General features: G+C 37.0%; 1 protein-coding gene across 5 annotated transcripts in view; it reads left to right on the top strand.

Annotated features, from left to right (window-relative positions):
- The window catches only part of COL24A1 (collagen type XXIV alpha 1 chain), a 123,940-nt gene that overhangs the window by 21,765 nt on the left and 84,824 nt on the right, over window positions 1-17,351 (top strand). For all 5 annotated transcript variants that reach the window (XM_064664817.1, XM_064664818.1, XM_064664815.1 and 2 more), the window contains exons 5-12: window positions 2,707-2,760; window positions 4,989-5,042; window positions 6,459-6,512; window positions 9,488-9,532; window positions 10,750-10,803; window positions 12,305-12,349; window positions 14,339-14,392; window positions 15,091-15,135. In XM_064664817.1, coding sequence (XP_064520887.1) covers window positions 2,707-2,760; window positions 4,989-5,042; window positions 6,459-6,512; window positions 9,488-9,532; window positions 10,750-10,803; window positions 12,305-12,349; window positions 14,339-14,392; window positions 15,091-15,135 — 405 coding nt within the window. The remainder of the gene's footprint in view (window positions 1-2,706; window positions 2,761-4,988; window positions 5,043-6,458; window positions 6,513-9,487; window positions 9,533-10,749; window positions 10,804-12,304; window positions 12,350-14,338; window positions 14,393-15,090; window positions 15,136-17,351) is intronic.

A 17,351-nucleotide genomic window follows, 5' to 3' on the forward strand; every position in this document is an offset into this window, starting at 1 on the left:
CGTGGGAGGAGCCTGTGCCACTGCACGGACTAGCTGATGAGGCAAAAGAGGGTGAAACTGAGTTTGCACAACTGAGTACAAAAGAAATATGTTTGAGGAGTCCCTGAGGTCATGGTTGATTTTGAGGGCTTCGGGGAAGGGCAGCTGGCAGGAACAGGTGAAGATCTGTTGCGTAGATGATTTTGGTCCATGGTATATAGGGATGTAAATGGTTGTGGCTGGAGCACCCTCAGCTACGCAAATCAAAAGTGGGAGGTAAGGGAGTAGTTCATATGCAGGCTCAGCAGATGTGTGGGAGGAGTTTTGATTCAGCCTTTGAGGAACGTTTAAACAAGCTGCTGCTCAATAGCTTGTTGAAAGCCAGCAAAGCACAGGATGTTCGAAACTTGGCCTGACTGAGTAGGAAACTGCACTGGTTAAAGAGGATGAAAACCAAACTGATGCTTTAGAGCAGTCAGAGGCAAGGGAGTAGGAGACACATTTAAAAGCATAAAATAAAAAGCATTCCTTCAAATCCATGTCTTCATGACTTCTTGGATCCTTTTTTCAAGTTATCCTTCTACAAAAGAGCTGACAATTCTTAAACTCAGTTTTTTATGTTGCATACTGTCTCTGCCAAGGATACATCTGGCATCAGGGGAAGGATCCCACATACCCAAGTAGATCATGAGAACTGGGAAGTTGTCTTTTTTTTAGAGGAGGCTGTCCATATATTTAAAGCCATGCCTGTTGGTGAGATTACTCTTGCTCAGTTGTTATTTGTTTGGGATTTTTTCCTGCAGGTCTTTTTTTATAGGTATAGAGTACTTAAAAGCACAGTGCTCTACTGTGTGTATTTTCTGGATTAATTATTGTGTAGGACATGCTTGCCAATGTGAAGAGACAGCTTACAGTTAGGGTGCCTGGGAAATATGAAAAAGGCTGAGGTGAATATTTACCAATAGTTCTGAGTTTAAAATATATTTATATGGGCTAAGAAAGTCTATAAAACTATTTGATCAAAAATAAGTAGTTTTGAAATGCCAATGCTCTTTAGTTTGTACAACACTGATAAATTCAAGCAGGTAAAGCTAGTGAAGGTACATGGTATGACAGGAGTTTTGTGAGCCAAAGAGCCTGTGAAAACCTTGTTGATGCAAAGTTCATTCTCTCGTCTACCAGCCTGCCCCGTGACTTCTGTCTTCTTCACACGAGCTTCCATTTATTATCCTGAAATGTGACTCGGGGTGTCAAAGACAAACAGCAGAGTGCAGAGGTGCATTGCATTGCCTGTGCCTTTATCAGGGCCTCTCAAGTGTGTGTCCAAACCTGATCCTGACAGACATTCATATGGTTTGGACACTTTGGGAATGTGTGACTAATGGTTAGAGATTTTCATTAAAAATGGAAATGATTTTGATCCCTGTAATTCTATGGTAAAGAAGTCCATATCTGACAGTTAAGTTTTTCTGAGTGTCTTGGCTTGTTCTGAGTTTCTCAGTAATGAAATTTCAGCAATTTCAGGATTAATGATGGTGTGAAACTCCTCTGATGCCTCTCGTTCCACAAGAATACTTTTGCACTTCTGTATTGTGGTACTATGACCCAAGACAATAACATTGCAAGCAACGAAAGCAGGAGCCACTTCAGCACTGCAGCTATGTTGGCACTTTCTATTTGTTTCCTTTCTCCTAAATCCCTGAGAGTGCCTCCAAAGTTGCCAGTGTGCAAATTAATCTCTCAAACAGCACATGGGATTAGCATTTCTGTGGAGTTATGTCAACATTGTCATTAGTGAAAGGGAGCACTAACAGATACAGCTTTCAGTGTTACTGCAAGGTATAACTGGTAAATTCAGCCTTGTGTGATGGAAAGACAAACACTGAGTTTATCTGTTGTTAGACCACTGAATATACAAGACAGTTGAAAAGTGTTTTTATTGTATTTGGTATTTGAATTAGTTGTTTGGGTGGAATTTTGGCTTTAGTTAATTCAACACAAGCTTTGTTGCCAACTTACCAGTGACAGGTTTTCACCAGTTTGGTCCTTTAGCCAAGGAAGTTTGGAAGATGAATAGCTGCTGACAGCTATTGCAGTAAATAATTTCCCTGATGTGCAGTTTTTCAAGGAGTGAAGATTGCTGAATGTGTTGCAGGAACAGACACTTATACTGAAAGGTGTTGATAGTCTTGATAGCTTATTCTGTTTCTGGAGTGGTTTAAGTTGAATTCTTTTAGTAACAAGCCCATTTTCTGCACTAGCTGTGGGACAATCAGGAAGATCTGTGATTTTTTTAAAAGAAGGTGGTGTTGCTTTTAAGTCATTGAGAATTCATCCACTTCCTTCTCTTTGCAGTGTATAGATGGGTACCTCAGAATGTGATTTTACTGATTTTTTTTTTTTTTTTTTTATGCCATGCCTCCGAATGTTGTAGTCGGAAAGCAACATTGCAGTGACTGTGTGCCAAATACCTGCTACGAATTACCTGGAAAGACAATAGAAACTGAGATTTTGAAAAGAAAAAGAATTACTCAATTTCACTTCAATTTTTTAGGAAGATGTGTATGTTTTATGTCTTGTGAATCCTTTGAAAATCCAAACCGTTGCTTCTAAAAGTAGCAAAGATGCAGTAAAATTATTCTCTGCAAACTTTTCACATGTGTTCAGTGGAGTACTGAGTAATCCCACTCCTTATTCTTTTTCTTTTGTTTGGGGTTTTTTTAATAGGGTATTCCAGGACCACATGGTAGCCCAGGTTTGCCAGGATTGCCAGGTCTCAAGGTGAGTAAATTTATCCATGTTGCCATGTAAATACATGAACTTTTTAATGACTTTTTGGAAGGCCCAGAACTGTTTCCTATAATAGAAGTAATTGGCTTTCTTTGGTTTACAGATGGAGAGTGCTACTATAAACATATTTTAATTAAATGTAATCAATCAAATTGAACTTCATATCAAAACAAAAAAGCAGATTATTCAGCGGAAAGAAAAACACCTGAGTGTGCAAAAGATGACTTGGAAACTGCTATTCTTGCAAGTAGTCTGTACTTCCCAAAAGAGTTCCTGTAAATCATCTCAGCCTCTTTGATAAACTGAAATTTAGATGAGAATAAGCACTTAATTGCTATAACCTTTTGATTTGCCTTTAAAAAAAAAAAAAGAAAAAAACTTAGACTGTCATTCTTTATAAATTGCTATTTTATTGTCCATGTCCAACATTTTATATTGTAATATTCTGATATTTCAGACTTTATTACTTGATTAATATGCTACAATAATTTTCTGAAGATTTATGGATGTGATATTTAAAATAAAAGACAAAATACTGGATTGGAAGCTCAAATAACACCTTCAAACTTGTGTAACATAGGCCCTTTAAATAGATTTGACAGATTTGTGCAGTTGCAAAATGCCTTCAACTCATATTTAGTTTGAACCATTTGATAGATATGTTAGGAAGAAAGCAGCACCATGATTTGTTTAGTACAATTCCTAATTGCAGGAATCTGACCTGTCGTGACAGGTGTTAAAATCTGCTTGAGGACATAAAAAGAATTTTAATAAAGCTTTCCGTGTCAAATGCTGTAAACCCAAGTTACTCTATTTTATGTTTGTTTTCATTCTTATGTAGTTCTATTGGAACAATTAAACTTAGAGATTCATAATTAATTTTTACCATATTTATGCTGGCTGTATAATAGAATATATTGCTAGGAAAATAATTGTAACCAATTACTCCTAGGCTTTGTTTTATAAAGTATTTTCCCCCTCCACTGAATGATAATTCTGATCAGTTCTGTTGCTCTCTCCATGACTTTAAGAACAGAAGGAATTGTACATGTGTGTATGTACCAATATATATTTTATTTAGTTATAAAAACATATATATTATTAGGTCCTTAGTGATCTCTTTCGGTTCTGTTAGACTATAAATTATCTTTTCAATAAAAGTATATTTAAATAAAAATTAGCTAGATGCTCATGAAGTTCTGTCTCTGAGAATCCAGTTGACCCACACTGAGTATGTAAACTGAAACAAACTTTTGTTTGATCTTAAAACATCACAAATGAGTTGTAACAATTTTCTGGCAGGAAATTAACACAGAATTTTATTCTGTCCTTAAGATGTTGAAGGATCCTTTATGCACTTGCTTTTGAAACATGAACAACATTAACTGGTACCCTTACAGCATAGTATCCAGCCCTGAGTGAGAGCCAGCAGTTCCAACCAACACCTGGTGTCCTCAGCGTTTAATTTCTGATAAGCAGTTGAGGGCTGTTTTTAAAGTAATTTAAAAGTGTCCATAAGGTTTGGCTTTATTCCTGGCTCTCTGAAAAATAGATTAGTTAAGAAAATCTATTTTATGGATTCTGTTGCTGCTTTAACTACACTGTAGTTAACTACAGCTAACTCACTGTAGGGGAGACCGGTGTGGCAGTGTCCTCCTGTCTGCTGCCCAGCCTTGGATGAGGACAGTAATGCCCAGCCAAGAATGATCACCTGTCTCAACTGCTAGGCACAAATTCCTTACGGAAAAGAGGCCTTGTCTGCATTCACAGCTCTGTCCTTCCCAGCACAATGTCCGTGCTGCGTGGGAAGGCTGAGGAAACCTGGACAAGGTTGTGGTCCATGCAGTAATGCAGCCTGTTCATTTTGCACAGTCTCTGAGGAACAGCTGGTGTTCTGAAGTGATGGAGACACGGGCAGAGCAATTTGGTTGGGGTGTCTGCTGTAATCCTGCTTGGAATTGCCAATAAATCTGCTTTTCAAAATTTTGTGATGTGAAATTTGGAAAATGTAATTCTCATTTCAGTGTCAACTTACACTATTGCATTCTTTGTTGCTCTTTACTGAAAAAGTTATAAGAAAAATATCTATGCTAACAGGTATATTTTATATGAACATTCTTCCTCCTCTTGCTGTAACAGTTGACAATGCTTGTTTGCACATATATTACTAAAAACTCTCTTCCCTGATGGTATTAATGAGCTTAATTTCTCTGTGACAGGGCCCTAAAGGAGACCCAGGATTCTCTCCAGGACGGGCAAAACGTGGGGAAAAGGTATTATTTTCTTAATTATAGAAAAAGGTTTTGTCTATCCCATTCTTTTGTGAAGTCTTGTTTAATATTGAGACAAATTATGACAGCACAATATCTTGTATTAATGCTATGTTTTATTAACAGCATTTTTTAGTAGGTAAATTATGGAATATTTGTGCTATGTAGAAAACACTGTAAGAATCCAGGACCGCTCTCTGTAATGAAGAATGCATTAGCAAATAACTGTTGTTTAGTAGCTGCTGATGTGTACATAAAATAACTTAATTTTTAATGGCTACATGCTGTCAAAGCCTAAAATTCACAAATATATATTGTCAGTGTTAAAGGGCTGCTGAGAAGAAATTCAGAAATGTGTCTGCTGATGCACTAATGGGAATTTGAAGTGCAGCTTTTGTGGAAATAGCAACACTATTTTAATTTAACCAGCTTTTGCTTTTGGCAATCTAATCATAGTGTCGTTAGCTGTACATGTCTGCCTGAAACTCAAGCTATATTCTTTGGCATGAACCCAAGCAGCCACAGGACAGTCTAAAGCTCACCCATATATTTGTATGACTACACCTAAATACATGTGGAAAGCATCTATAATCAAAAAATATGGGATTAATATTCATTTTTATAGTTCACGCTATTTTGTGTTCATAATTTCCCCCCCCCCCCCATTTAAATTTGCTTGCCCTAATTAATGGAGTTAAATTTATTTGGATGCTAACTCATTTCCAGGATCCATTCCTTGGCTCACTGAATTTGAATCTGGGGACTAATCCTGAAGGAGTGAATCTCTTCACTGTCAGTCCTGAGCAAGGAAAAAAAGTGCTGAAACAACCTTTCCTCCTTCCCCATCTGCAAAAACCATAAAAATTTGCATCTTTATCCATCTCCCTAACATTTGAAATGCTCTAATTCTTATTCCCATATGCCATCATGTGTTTGTGAAGTTTAAAATACTCGATGAGAATAGCTGTATTCCACCATAACACTTTTGTCTTTATGCATCTTTCAAATTGCCTTTCACACAGATTAGATTTGTGCTGTGTTGAACACAATGCATACCTTAATGGTGTCCTGGTTCTTGGTTGAGGATGGTTGGCATAGTAGTAATATAAACAATAATAGTTAAATATATATAGTAATTTGAGGAAAGGGTTACCTCAAGAATTGTATAGCTTCTGATGATTTGGCCATGTTGCAGGAGCAGGCACGTTGTACCTGGTGGTCTCAGCTGAGGAACTGTTGGCTTTTCAGTTTTCTTCCTCTAAAAAAATCCCATAAAAATCTATGCCTAATCAAACAACATTAGCTGCTTCTTCATAGTAAATGTCCAAGAATACAGAGAAGATGTTAAGTCCTACATGTTTATGGGCCTGTGCCATGTTCCAGTGAAACATATTGATTCTGGATGTTTTTGTTGTACAGGGTGATCCAGGCCCCATAGGCTTTCCAGGTCCCCCTGGGATCAAAGGCCAGAAGGTAAGATTCTGTTTCCATTTTCATGTGACTTACCCTGGCCCCAGTGGCCATCAGGTGGGTGTCTGATGGTCAAGAGGCGATAGAACGGCGTCAGGCTTGCTGTTGGTATTATGACTGTCTACGGTGCAAAACCTTCCCTTGTAATTAAATTGAGATCATCATAACAGGATGTTAATCACAGCTGCTTTTGTTGGTGTTCTTCAAAAGACATGGCAGATAAATAAATTTCAAAGCAGTACCCATGGTGGTATCAGCCTTAAGCTACCGAGTGTCTCCCACTGCTTCTTCTACAGAGTGCAATTTTCCTTGAGCAGAGGGAAACTTGGTTCTGTGAGAGAATAGTGGTATTTCCATTCCTTAGGATATTTGGGCTAAGAGTTGCTAGGTGAAATCTTACTTGTGGAATAAACATCAGCAAAAACATAGAATGGAACTATGAAAAAAAACCAAAACCTTTTGCTGTTGAAGGATTTTTTCAAAACTGGAGGCAGTATGGTGACACCATGGAGCTGATAAGCAAGCATTGCAAAGGCTCTTGTGACAGCACACAGGAGTCCATTTATTGGCTAGACTTGCTCCATGCCCAGCAAACTTTATAGCTGATACTTTTCAAAAATAATATCTCTCGGTAGCTGATGGTTGTAGCATTAGTCATAAAACTTCACGTACTGATTTTTACAGGTTACAGAAATTGCTTGACTCTCTAGAATAATTGCCAATATTGTGCTAGAAATGTTTTAATGTATTTTAATAACAGTGCATAGAAATTCCAGTAAAATACAACGTGTAACAGTAAGATGGAAAGACATGGCTTGAATAATCCTTGCTGTTATATACACAGACTGTCTGCCGTATACACACTTCACTCAGTCTGGGTCCCACTGTGCTCCATATGGTAGAAGTCAGACACTTCAACTTGCTGCATTTTAGTTGGCAGTAAATATTTTTTCTCTCACGCAGACCAAAGTATTCTTACGACTTGCTGTGTTTTTGAAATGCACTTGAAATCTGTACTGCTGTAAGTGGAAGCCTCAAACTGTTCTCTTCCACATTGAGCTTTAAAGTCAGAGAATTAATCTTCATTAGAAATTGGAAGGTAGTTAATTTTTCAAACCAGTGCATGTGAACTTTTATTCTTCTTATTTATTTCCATCTTAGCTCAGAGTAAACTGCATCTAATTTATAGGGATATGCTCAAGAATACAAACTCGAGCTAATAAAAATCTAAGAATTTTAAGAGGATTAGCTAAGTCACAGGGAAAGAAACCTCTGTGTGAAAACTGTCTCTTTGGAATGATATTCATTTTAGCATGGTTTAGCTTCATTCCCAACCAGCATTAAGTGAGTTAGAATGAATTAAGGCCATGTTAACTCTGAATAAGAATATGGGCATACTGCTCTAAAGTAGGAGTTCAGAGGAGTTTTGCTCTGACAGAAGTAAGATGCTATTGTGTAGAAACATGCAAACAGTAATCAGTCCTTCATCTCACAGTTTCTTGTGAGCCTTTTTTTGAGACTGTCCATGTAAGTGTTAATCAGCTAAACTGACCCACTTTGAAACTAACTTGTGATAAACTTTTCTTTGAGTGTTTCTGTGTGTAGCAGAATTTGCTTTCCTTTTTTCCTGCTACAAAAATAAGAAACTGAGAGTTCTCTTCTAGCAACACCTTCTTTAGTTGATTATTTAAGCATCGAAACAGGATAAAATTCTTTAATGGATAAAATTCATGAAATATGGAGTTGGCTGGGACTGTAAAAAACTGTAGTTTTCTAACTCACATTTTGAAAGCTAAAGAGGAGTTTTTGGCTTGTTCCAAAATTGTCACCAAGGAAAATAAAATTATCTTTTAATCTTGTATAAGATAATAAAATTAATTTCATGCAAAAATACTGTTATGATCATGCAAAAGCTCATCCAAAAATTTGAAATACCTGATCTGCTGAAATCAGTTGCAGAATTTCCTCTTATTACAGTGAATCTCAAGTCTCTACTGAGTGATGAGTATCATCATGCCTCAAGGCAGCCAGATGTTTAACATCAGCCAAGACACTCCCGCTGCTCAGTCAATGTCTTTGAGTCCAATTTTATGATAGATTTCTGTCCATAATAAGGATTGTTTTGGTATTTCTCTTTCAAGCTGTAGCTTTTGGACTTGTGTATTCCCAGTACCTCTTGCAAAGGATGTGGAGGCCAGAAACTTGGCTTTTGCATAAATCATGCAACTGTTAGAGGCTCCCTTTTAGGCCAGCTTGCCTGGGTATGTTTAGTACAGTGTAAAGACATTCAAGAAGGTTCCCCTTTCAAGTGTACTTGTGCAGATGGCAGGTTCCAGCTCTATTTTTAATTCCTTTTTTTTTTCTTTAAGAGGTAAAATAGACCATTTTGAAATGGTCTATCCACAGGCAGTAAAGTTCAACAGTTTTATGATTCCAGCACCACAGGGAATATATCTGGGATGAGACTGTTTTCCCTACCAATAAAAATTCCGTAGTATAAGAGCTGAAATTTGTTCTATGTTAATTTCAAAAAAAGATGTGTTTCTTGGAAGGTCAGTCTCTCCTGAGTGTGTCCTAGAATAATCTGAGTTGACCATCTACTTACACCTCTCCTCTGAACTGCCTTGTTCAGAAAGGTCACCGTGACAAGGAGTTGGAGTGGGGAAATGCACTGTGTAGAGTCTAATTCTTCAGTTTTAGCAGGTGACAGCATCCCATGTACTCATTTGTTCAAAAGAGAACAAGTCTGGAACTGTCTTAAAGCATGCTGATATCTTGAAATTGTCTAAATTGCCAAGAAGATTTCTTACTGCTTTACTCTAACTCAGCTTTCATATGAGCTGCTGAATGTAAACCAGTTCTGCAGACAGACAAGTCTAGATATTTTTTTTCTTGATAAAGGGAGAATAGAGTATGAAAAGAAGGTCCATTTTGTTTATTTAACTGTATTTATTGCATCTTTCTTTCTCCACTTGCAGGGTCTTAAAGGTTATCCGGGACTGCGAGGGCCACGGGGAGAGCAGGTGAGTGATGGAAGCACAGTACACTGTACTCTGCAGATGAACAGTGGATGATAGAAGATTGTATAACCCATTGTAAGTGTTCAACATAAGCTATCAGTGTAAATTACTGACTGTTTAAGGAAATACCGGGCAGTTCTTAACCAATAATTCCGATTATTTAGGGATCTGTGTGGTAAGAAAATGGTCTAAATGAAATGGAAAAGACCAGCTTGTTTTTCCACTCCAATACCAGATTGGCAGATGTTGGTGTAAAATTCTTTTAAGAGGCACATTTTAGATTCTCCCACCTCTACTGATCTAATGCATTTTAAATCTCCTAGCATGTAGAAAATGTGATAGTTATTGAGTGCTTTTTCTCACTTCTGTGTCAGTTCAAGAAGCAACCTGAATGTAAGTTTCAAAGATATCCAGTTGCTGATGTCTTATTAGCATTAATGAGGCTTCTCATGGCAGAGTAGAGAGAAGCACGAGTCTCCTTTTGGATGATCCTGAAAAGGAAATGGTGATGATAATAGATGGTAAACATCTGAAGGGAGATGAAAACTCAGGAGCATCATCTGTGAGTTTCATGAGTTTTATACACAGATCTTAACTGAATGAATTTTTATTACAGGCTCATAGGAATTTTTTTGCGTTGATGATAATATAGCAGTGAGATAGAGATAGCCAGTGGGGGGAAAAAAGATAATTAACATCAGAAGATGGAGAGAAGTTCTATACATTCATAATTAATCCAGTGCTATATTGACCTGATTCTGGAAGAAACAAAGCAAAGTGGCCTTGTAAGGATACAAGGATTCTTCTTTAATGAAGAATTTAATGTATTTGTTCAAATACAGCTAAGACTCGTGCAGTTACTTCATTATAAGGATCTGCCTCCTATAGCCCTCCTCAATTATTTCCTACAAATAGCATCTATGTTTTTACTATGAAAGTAAGGAATGCACTGTTGTATTTCACACAATCTTAGACTCTTTTCAAAGGATATGTAACTGAAATTGATGGAGTTACTTATTTATGATGGGTGAATTTTAGGATATTACTGTGTATCTTGCTTAAAAAGTATTTTTTTTCATGAGCTTAAGCTGCATCATATGAGTAGATGTTGAAAGAGAAATGATGAAACAAACTTCAATCCATGACGTTAAATGTGTTTTTTGTTTCTTTTCTTTTTTCTCTCTTCCTTCCCCTGCCCCCCCTCACTTTTTTCCACTTAGGGAATTCCAGGAATGGCTGGCAGTATTGGGGCAGTTGGTTACCCTGGCAGGCAGGTGCAGTAACTATACTAATGTCTTTGAATTTTTTGTTTGGTTTTTCTTTTTTTTTGCCATTTATTCTTTTCCGAAGTACCATATCTAATTCTTTTGAAACTACTAATCTTAAAAATGTAATTGTTTACATCCTGTCATTTATTTTTGAAACAACCCTCTTTCTCTGGTAGTGCCTTCAAGGGAATGTTGAGTCTCTTGGCTTTTAAAATTTGATGGGTTAGATGCAGTAATGCTGTTCCCTTCTAGAATATATAAATGATATTACCAAAATACTGAATGTGTAAACACTTTACACTTGTCCATAAGCCCCATGTGGTTCTATGTGTTTTATCTTTTTTGTATTTCAAGTCCAGAAGCAGTAGGAAACTGCCTGTTCCTCCTAATTTTTCACCAATGTGTTTACTTCACTGCTGAAACTATTTCTTCAGTCCTTTAGGGAAACAGAACAATAAAAGACTTTTTCCCCCTTGAGATATTTTAGGAGAACCAATAAAGCCAGAAAGGAGCTTTTTTTTAAACACATCATGGCTGGGCTTCGTGAACAAAGATTTGGGGAGGGCTCTACCCATGTTTGTTACAAGCACACTGGTGGCTAAAGAAGCCAATACGAGATAGACACGTCCGGTTGCAAAAGGCACAGCAGAAAGACTCCTTAGGTGGTAAATTCTGCAAGACATGATTCTTTCTGCGCTGTCTTTTCTCCTCAAGGGTGATCCTGTGAGCGTTCTCAAAAGCATCAGCAGCGTTATAGATGGTGTGTCTCCAGACCTTCCGATTGGAGGCCAGAGTAGACCAGTTATGTTGATCAATATTTTTAAACACAAGCACTTATATAAATACTGATTCTGGTTTTTTTGATTTACATGTGAGGTTACAGATACCTCAGCGCAGTAATACAAATAAGAGATGAAGCAGAAATACTCATTGTTTTCCCCAGATAAATTACATAAGACAGATTGACAACAATTGACTTTGTGGTTTTGTATTTGCTTAAAAGGGTGAATTTGACCAATACTTCAGTGTTTTATTGGTTCAGGTTTGTAATGGCTATATATTTTAAAATTCCATTACAATATTTTATAGAGTAATGGATGATAACATTTTTGTATAGAATGATGTAAAATGTTTAGATCATTTGGACCACATTTGCTATTCTGACATTAGTAATTGGAAATGTGTACAAATATAAAAGCTTATGAAAAATCCTGTGAAATTATGTCACTGTAATGCCAGATCACTGGGTCTGGAAAAAAGAGTTCCTCCCAGAAGAAATAATTCTAATGTAATGGAAGTTTCAGTCATTGTCTGTGTTTCAGCCATGCATTAATGGGAGACCTTTCTGAACATGATCCCAGGGGACTACTTGATGACACAGTCTTCAGTCCTCTGAATTTCAAGAATGTGTTGCAAGTTTACTTTTAACAAATGCTGTTCCAGTTCTTTTACGTAGATCATCTCTCGCTGTTTAAAATGAATTACATCTCATGTCTTTTTATAATAGGGCTTAGCTGGACCAGAAGGTAACCCAGGTCCTAAAGGTGTAAGAGTAAGTAAGCATTTTGGTATGCATATCTATTTTTACCCATACAGTACATAAGAAAGGGGATAAGGAATTTAATTAACCTCTGCCTGCTGAACCACTCTGCCCTTGCAGAACCTGCAAATGAGAAGACACAGTGTATCTTTCAAAATACGTGTAAGAGTTTACTTTTTTTTCTGTGGTGAGCTGCAGAGAGCCATCTTCCATTGTTGCCCTTCCTCTCACTTGCATGCAGGCAAGAGAAGAAAGCAGTACTGGGTGTGTGAGGGCTGGGAGTGAAGACCAGTGGACATTTCCTGCCTGAAGCATTATTTCCATGATGGAAGTTGTCAAGAAAGGAGACATATCTGGCATTTGCAGTCTGTAACAGCTACAGAAGTTGATAAAGAGAAACAGTCTTGTCATACAAAAACCATGAAAGTGATCTTAAGATTTTAGAATGGTTGAATTGTAGTTTTATATACCCCAGGGACTGAAGGGTCTTACTACTCTGTGCATTCAAGGTTTGCTTTTGATTACTCTTGGAAGTAAAATAAGTTGGGTTTTTCTCTATACATGCTGGTGCATGTATATGTATTTTTTCACACTGACTCTCATCATCAAGCAGTAGAAACAGGTTTCCAGAAACTTGCATGTTGCTGGTTGCATCTAGGACTTGAAGGCAGCTTTTGCTAGGTGTTTTCAGGCCCTCAGCTCGCGTACAGGTTGATGAGCAGTGTTCTGTGTTCTCAAGCATCTATTAAAATAATTTTATTACTAAGTTATTATCAATATTTGCTTTTGTCTTCGTTTTTTTTTAATGTAGTTACTAAAAACCTTTACCTGCATCAGCTTCTTAAACATTTGCCTGCTTTTTTCGAGGTGTTTTTTTTTATGTCAGTTTTCATTACAATGATGGAAAAAATTAGTTTGTCAGGATCAAGTGCCAACAGATATTGGACCCTCAGGGATTGTTTCTTTTATGGTTCTTCAGTTTATTTTTGTTCAGATTCTCAAGCATTTTGTCTTGTTCTCCCTTCAACCAACAAGACATTGTGATCCCAGTCACTTCCTGAAAAGTAACTGCTGCTCTGTTTACACAAAGCTAAAAATGGCCAATGCATGAGTAATTTAAGGGAAAAACACCTGTCATGTCTTAAGGCTAAGTCCTGTATATGAATTCTAAAAACAACTCCCAGTAAAATTGATGACACAGCCCTCTTGAGCCATATTACTGTGCCATGGAGTGTGCAGCAACATGATATGAAGTGTTTAGAGCTTTACATTTAAAACATTCCTGTTATCAAACTGTGCTCTGCTTCTCAGATGTTTTAAGAAACTGTAGAAAGTAGAAGTGTCCTTGTTTTCCTTACTCTCACATTAGGCTGGATGACAAGAAGGGCACTGTCTTTCATAATTAACAAAAAAAAAGAAATTAAATAATTACAATTGGAGAACTGGAGAGAGTTATGAAAGCAAGGAATTCTTTTTTAGAAACTAATAATATTTTTATTCCAGTCTCAGGTTGAATCTGATATTGTAGAACCCATCTCTCCATACAGCTGAGGAATGGTGGCAGAGAAATGCCACCGCTGAACTTTAAGACATTCTACTTGTGTTAAGATAAACTTCTGTCTTTTAAGAGCTCTTACATATAGCAGTGATCATACAGTGTTATTAAAGATGAGAACATATTTTCTGGTGTATTTCATGAGTAAGGTTAACTTATGAAAAAAGTTGCTAATTCCATCTATTCTAATAAATAAGGTGTCTGATGCAACCTTGTCTTATTGGACCACTTTCTTGGTACTTCTTTGATAGCTGACTTTGTACTCTTATAGCAGGAAATTGGTTTTGCTCTTAGTTGGAGAGTAAATCCTGGTCACATTTAAATTGCTAGAGCTTCACTGGTAGTTTCAAATGAGTCTGAATTTAATCCCTCTATTGTGAACACATATCTAGCCAATACTGAGGGACAAGCAGTGCTGATGAAAAGCATTGTTCTTATGTTTTTAGGGTTTCATTGGACCTCCAGGTGTGGCAGGACAACCAGGACCTGAAGGAGAAAGGGTAGGCTTAATGGAACATTAATGAAATGTTGATGTTCGTGTGGTAATGCAATATACGTTAGAATGAGGGGAAAATGTACAATGTATTCATTTAAGTACTTTTTGCTAATAGCAAAACTGATGTGAAGAAAATCAGATAAGTATGTCATATATAATTAGGCTAATCAATGAAATGCACTGGTGCTAAAGTTAAATGGGGAGGAGCTGTAAATTATTATCTTAATTTACTCCACAGCTGCAAGGATTAGGGTTATTTTTTTTCTTACTAACAAGGCCCTTTATGAATATTTTTCATTGGAGCAATTTCATTCATTCATTCATTAATATTTGTCTCTTCTCAGATGATCTTTAAAGTAGAACAAGCCATGGAAGTCTCTGTCACTCTGTGCTTGAGCTTTTTCTTACTTCTCTTGAGCACAAAACTGCCTGGCCATGTACTTAGATGCAAGCAAGATATGGCCCTTTTTCATAACTGTTCTGATATGGCCTCAGTAAAGACAAGCAAAGTTTGTGTTTCTGCTGTAGGACAATGTCTCTATGATTCTTTGCTCAAATATTCTTTATTTTTTAATTCTTATTTAGTGGTAGTGCTTCTGACACTGTCTTTTTCCAATCAAATAATCAAAAACAGATTTAATTACTCGAATTTAAGTATTGAAGGAAAGAAAACTTACTTTTGATGGGTTATTTCTTTCTCAGGGCATCCCAGGCTTACGTGGAAAAAGAGGTCCTAAAGGGAGACAGGTAAAACTTTTAATATTTGTTGTAATTCCTGCTGCCAATGTAAATCCACCTGTAATTCACTCTATAACTTCAATCACTGAAAAAAGTTAGGGGTTTTTTTGTCCATAGATGACTTTCTATTGTTTTCAGCTAGTACATAAATAATTCTGTAAAATCTATGTTAGCACAAGGTGCAGATATGATGCCAGCTTTGTTAATCTGATTTTGGTGTTGGTTTGGATGAAGACCTTCTAATGTCTAATATTTCTGGACTGTGGTAAATTAAAGCTGTCCTCTACTTAACATATATTTCTAGAGCTGAGAATAAACACAAGTCTGCCAAGGATACATTACCAAGGTTTACATATTTCCTGTGTAAATATGTAAAACATGCCAAATGTTTTGTTTTCTGCAGCAACCATATTATTTTAGGTCTTTGAAGCTATCCAGGAGTTTCTAATTTTAACTTTCTTGTGGTTTGAGATTGAAAACCATGATAGTGTTCTGCAGTTGTGCAGTCAGTTGCACTCAGCAGTTCAGATGACTTTCAGCTAGCATTTTGAACAAGCTTGTTCAGCAGTTGTAGGGTGATTATCATAATTTGGCCCTGGATGTATGCTAAGAAAGTTGTGGGGGATTCTGTTTAATTGTTTTGTTTTCTGTGTGATCTAGCACCAGCCAAAATAGTCACTAGCCTACAAGAGTTGCTTCGATGTAAAGAAAGGCAAGCAAAGTGCCATTAAGTTGATAGACTGCTCTCTGCAGCTGCTATCAAATAGCTGAGGTACAGAAATCAAAGGAGGAATTTGGTTTTTAATTATTCAGCTAGAAGGACAGGGTGTTCCTGTGCTTGTTGACCATATTGTCATTTGCTTATAACTTGAACTGAATGCTACTTTGTGCATCTGCATGTTGGGCACAAAGGGCTCTGTGCCATCAATACCTTGCAGTAGTGGGCAGTGTCTCGTGCTGGTGAGTCACACGCAGTGTTTAAGAACCAGGAGAACTTGGATGGAAATCAAAGTCTTGTGCTGAGTGTGGAATAGGAAGAAGAGGTGACAGCAGAGTACACTGAAAATGTGTTTTGCATTATACTATCATTCTCCATGGCAGGTTTCATTGATTGCCAGTATAGTTGCTCCAGTCCATAGCAGTTAGTTGGTGCTGTGTATGCTGTGGTAAGCAGTTATTTTTCATTTACAATCAGAGCACAGTGCGAGGCTATGTTCTTATAAGGACTTTTATTTATATAAATCTATTCAGAGAAGATTCACATAGGTGACAGAGCACCAAAAGCCCCTCTACACAATGTCTGTGGTTACCTTAATACAATACTGATTTCTTTTAATGTTGTAATTTCCTCAATCCCAAGGTTCATTCCAAATCCTTTCTATGATCTATAAAGTACTTATTTGACTGAAGGTTCCTAATGTAGGGCCCAAACCAGGAGAGCAATCACATGGGAACCTGGCTTGAAGTACTCTGCTGGATCACAGTCTTAGTGAATGTGTGTTATTTTAACCCCAAACAATGATAGCTGTAATGACAAGGTCTTTTGGCACAATGCCTAGAGTTAACAAGGCTGGTGCTTTGGGGCAGGGCACCATTGCTAAAGGAAATTTGGCATGGGAATTTGTAGTGCCTGAGGTCAGGCTCCTCACCTTTTGTTCTAGGGTGCAACTTATTTCTTTGGACTAAACTTCTCTCAATAATAATAGTTGAGACAAAAAACCTGACTGACTGGCAGGGATCTTCATGAAAGAAAACAGGTCCAAAACGTCATCTCATTTTTGGGAAGTAATTTTAAAGTATAAATGAAGTGGATCATACAAAGGATCATACACTTATAATTCACAAAATGCTGCTACTTACCAGATTTATTGAATAGTTGTTCATATTTGTAACATTTCTGGCATATTTAAAATGGAACGAAAAATTCAATTGCTCAGATCTGTATTGTGAACATCACAGAGTGAGGATGTGTTTGAATTTTAGATTAGTTTTGCATATAATATGCTTTTAAGAAAATATTTCACAGTAAAAGTATATATATTCAATTTCTTTCCATTGTATGGTCATAATACAAAACTTGGCTAGTTCTGCAGTATTTTTAATGCATTTTCTGTCCTGTTAGTATGATGCATTTTGCTCTTATATACACATTTGAGGGAATGCTTTTACATAGTTTTCTTCTATCTGTGATTAGTTAAAACCAGTTGTCAATGTGTCAGAACAGA

Source organism: Pseudopipra pipra, chromosome 9 (assembly GCF_036250125.1).
Source record: "Pseudopipra pipra isolate bDixPip1 chromosome 9, bDixPip1.hap1, whole genome shotgun sequence".
NCBI lineage: Eukaryota > Metazoa > Chordata > Aves > Passeriformes > Pipridae > Pseudopipra > Pseudopipra pipra.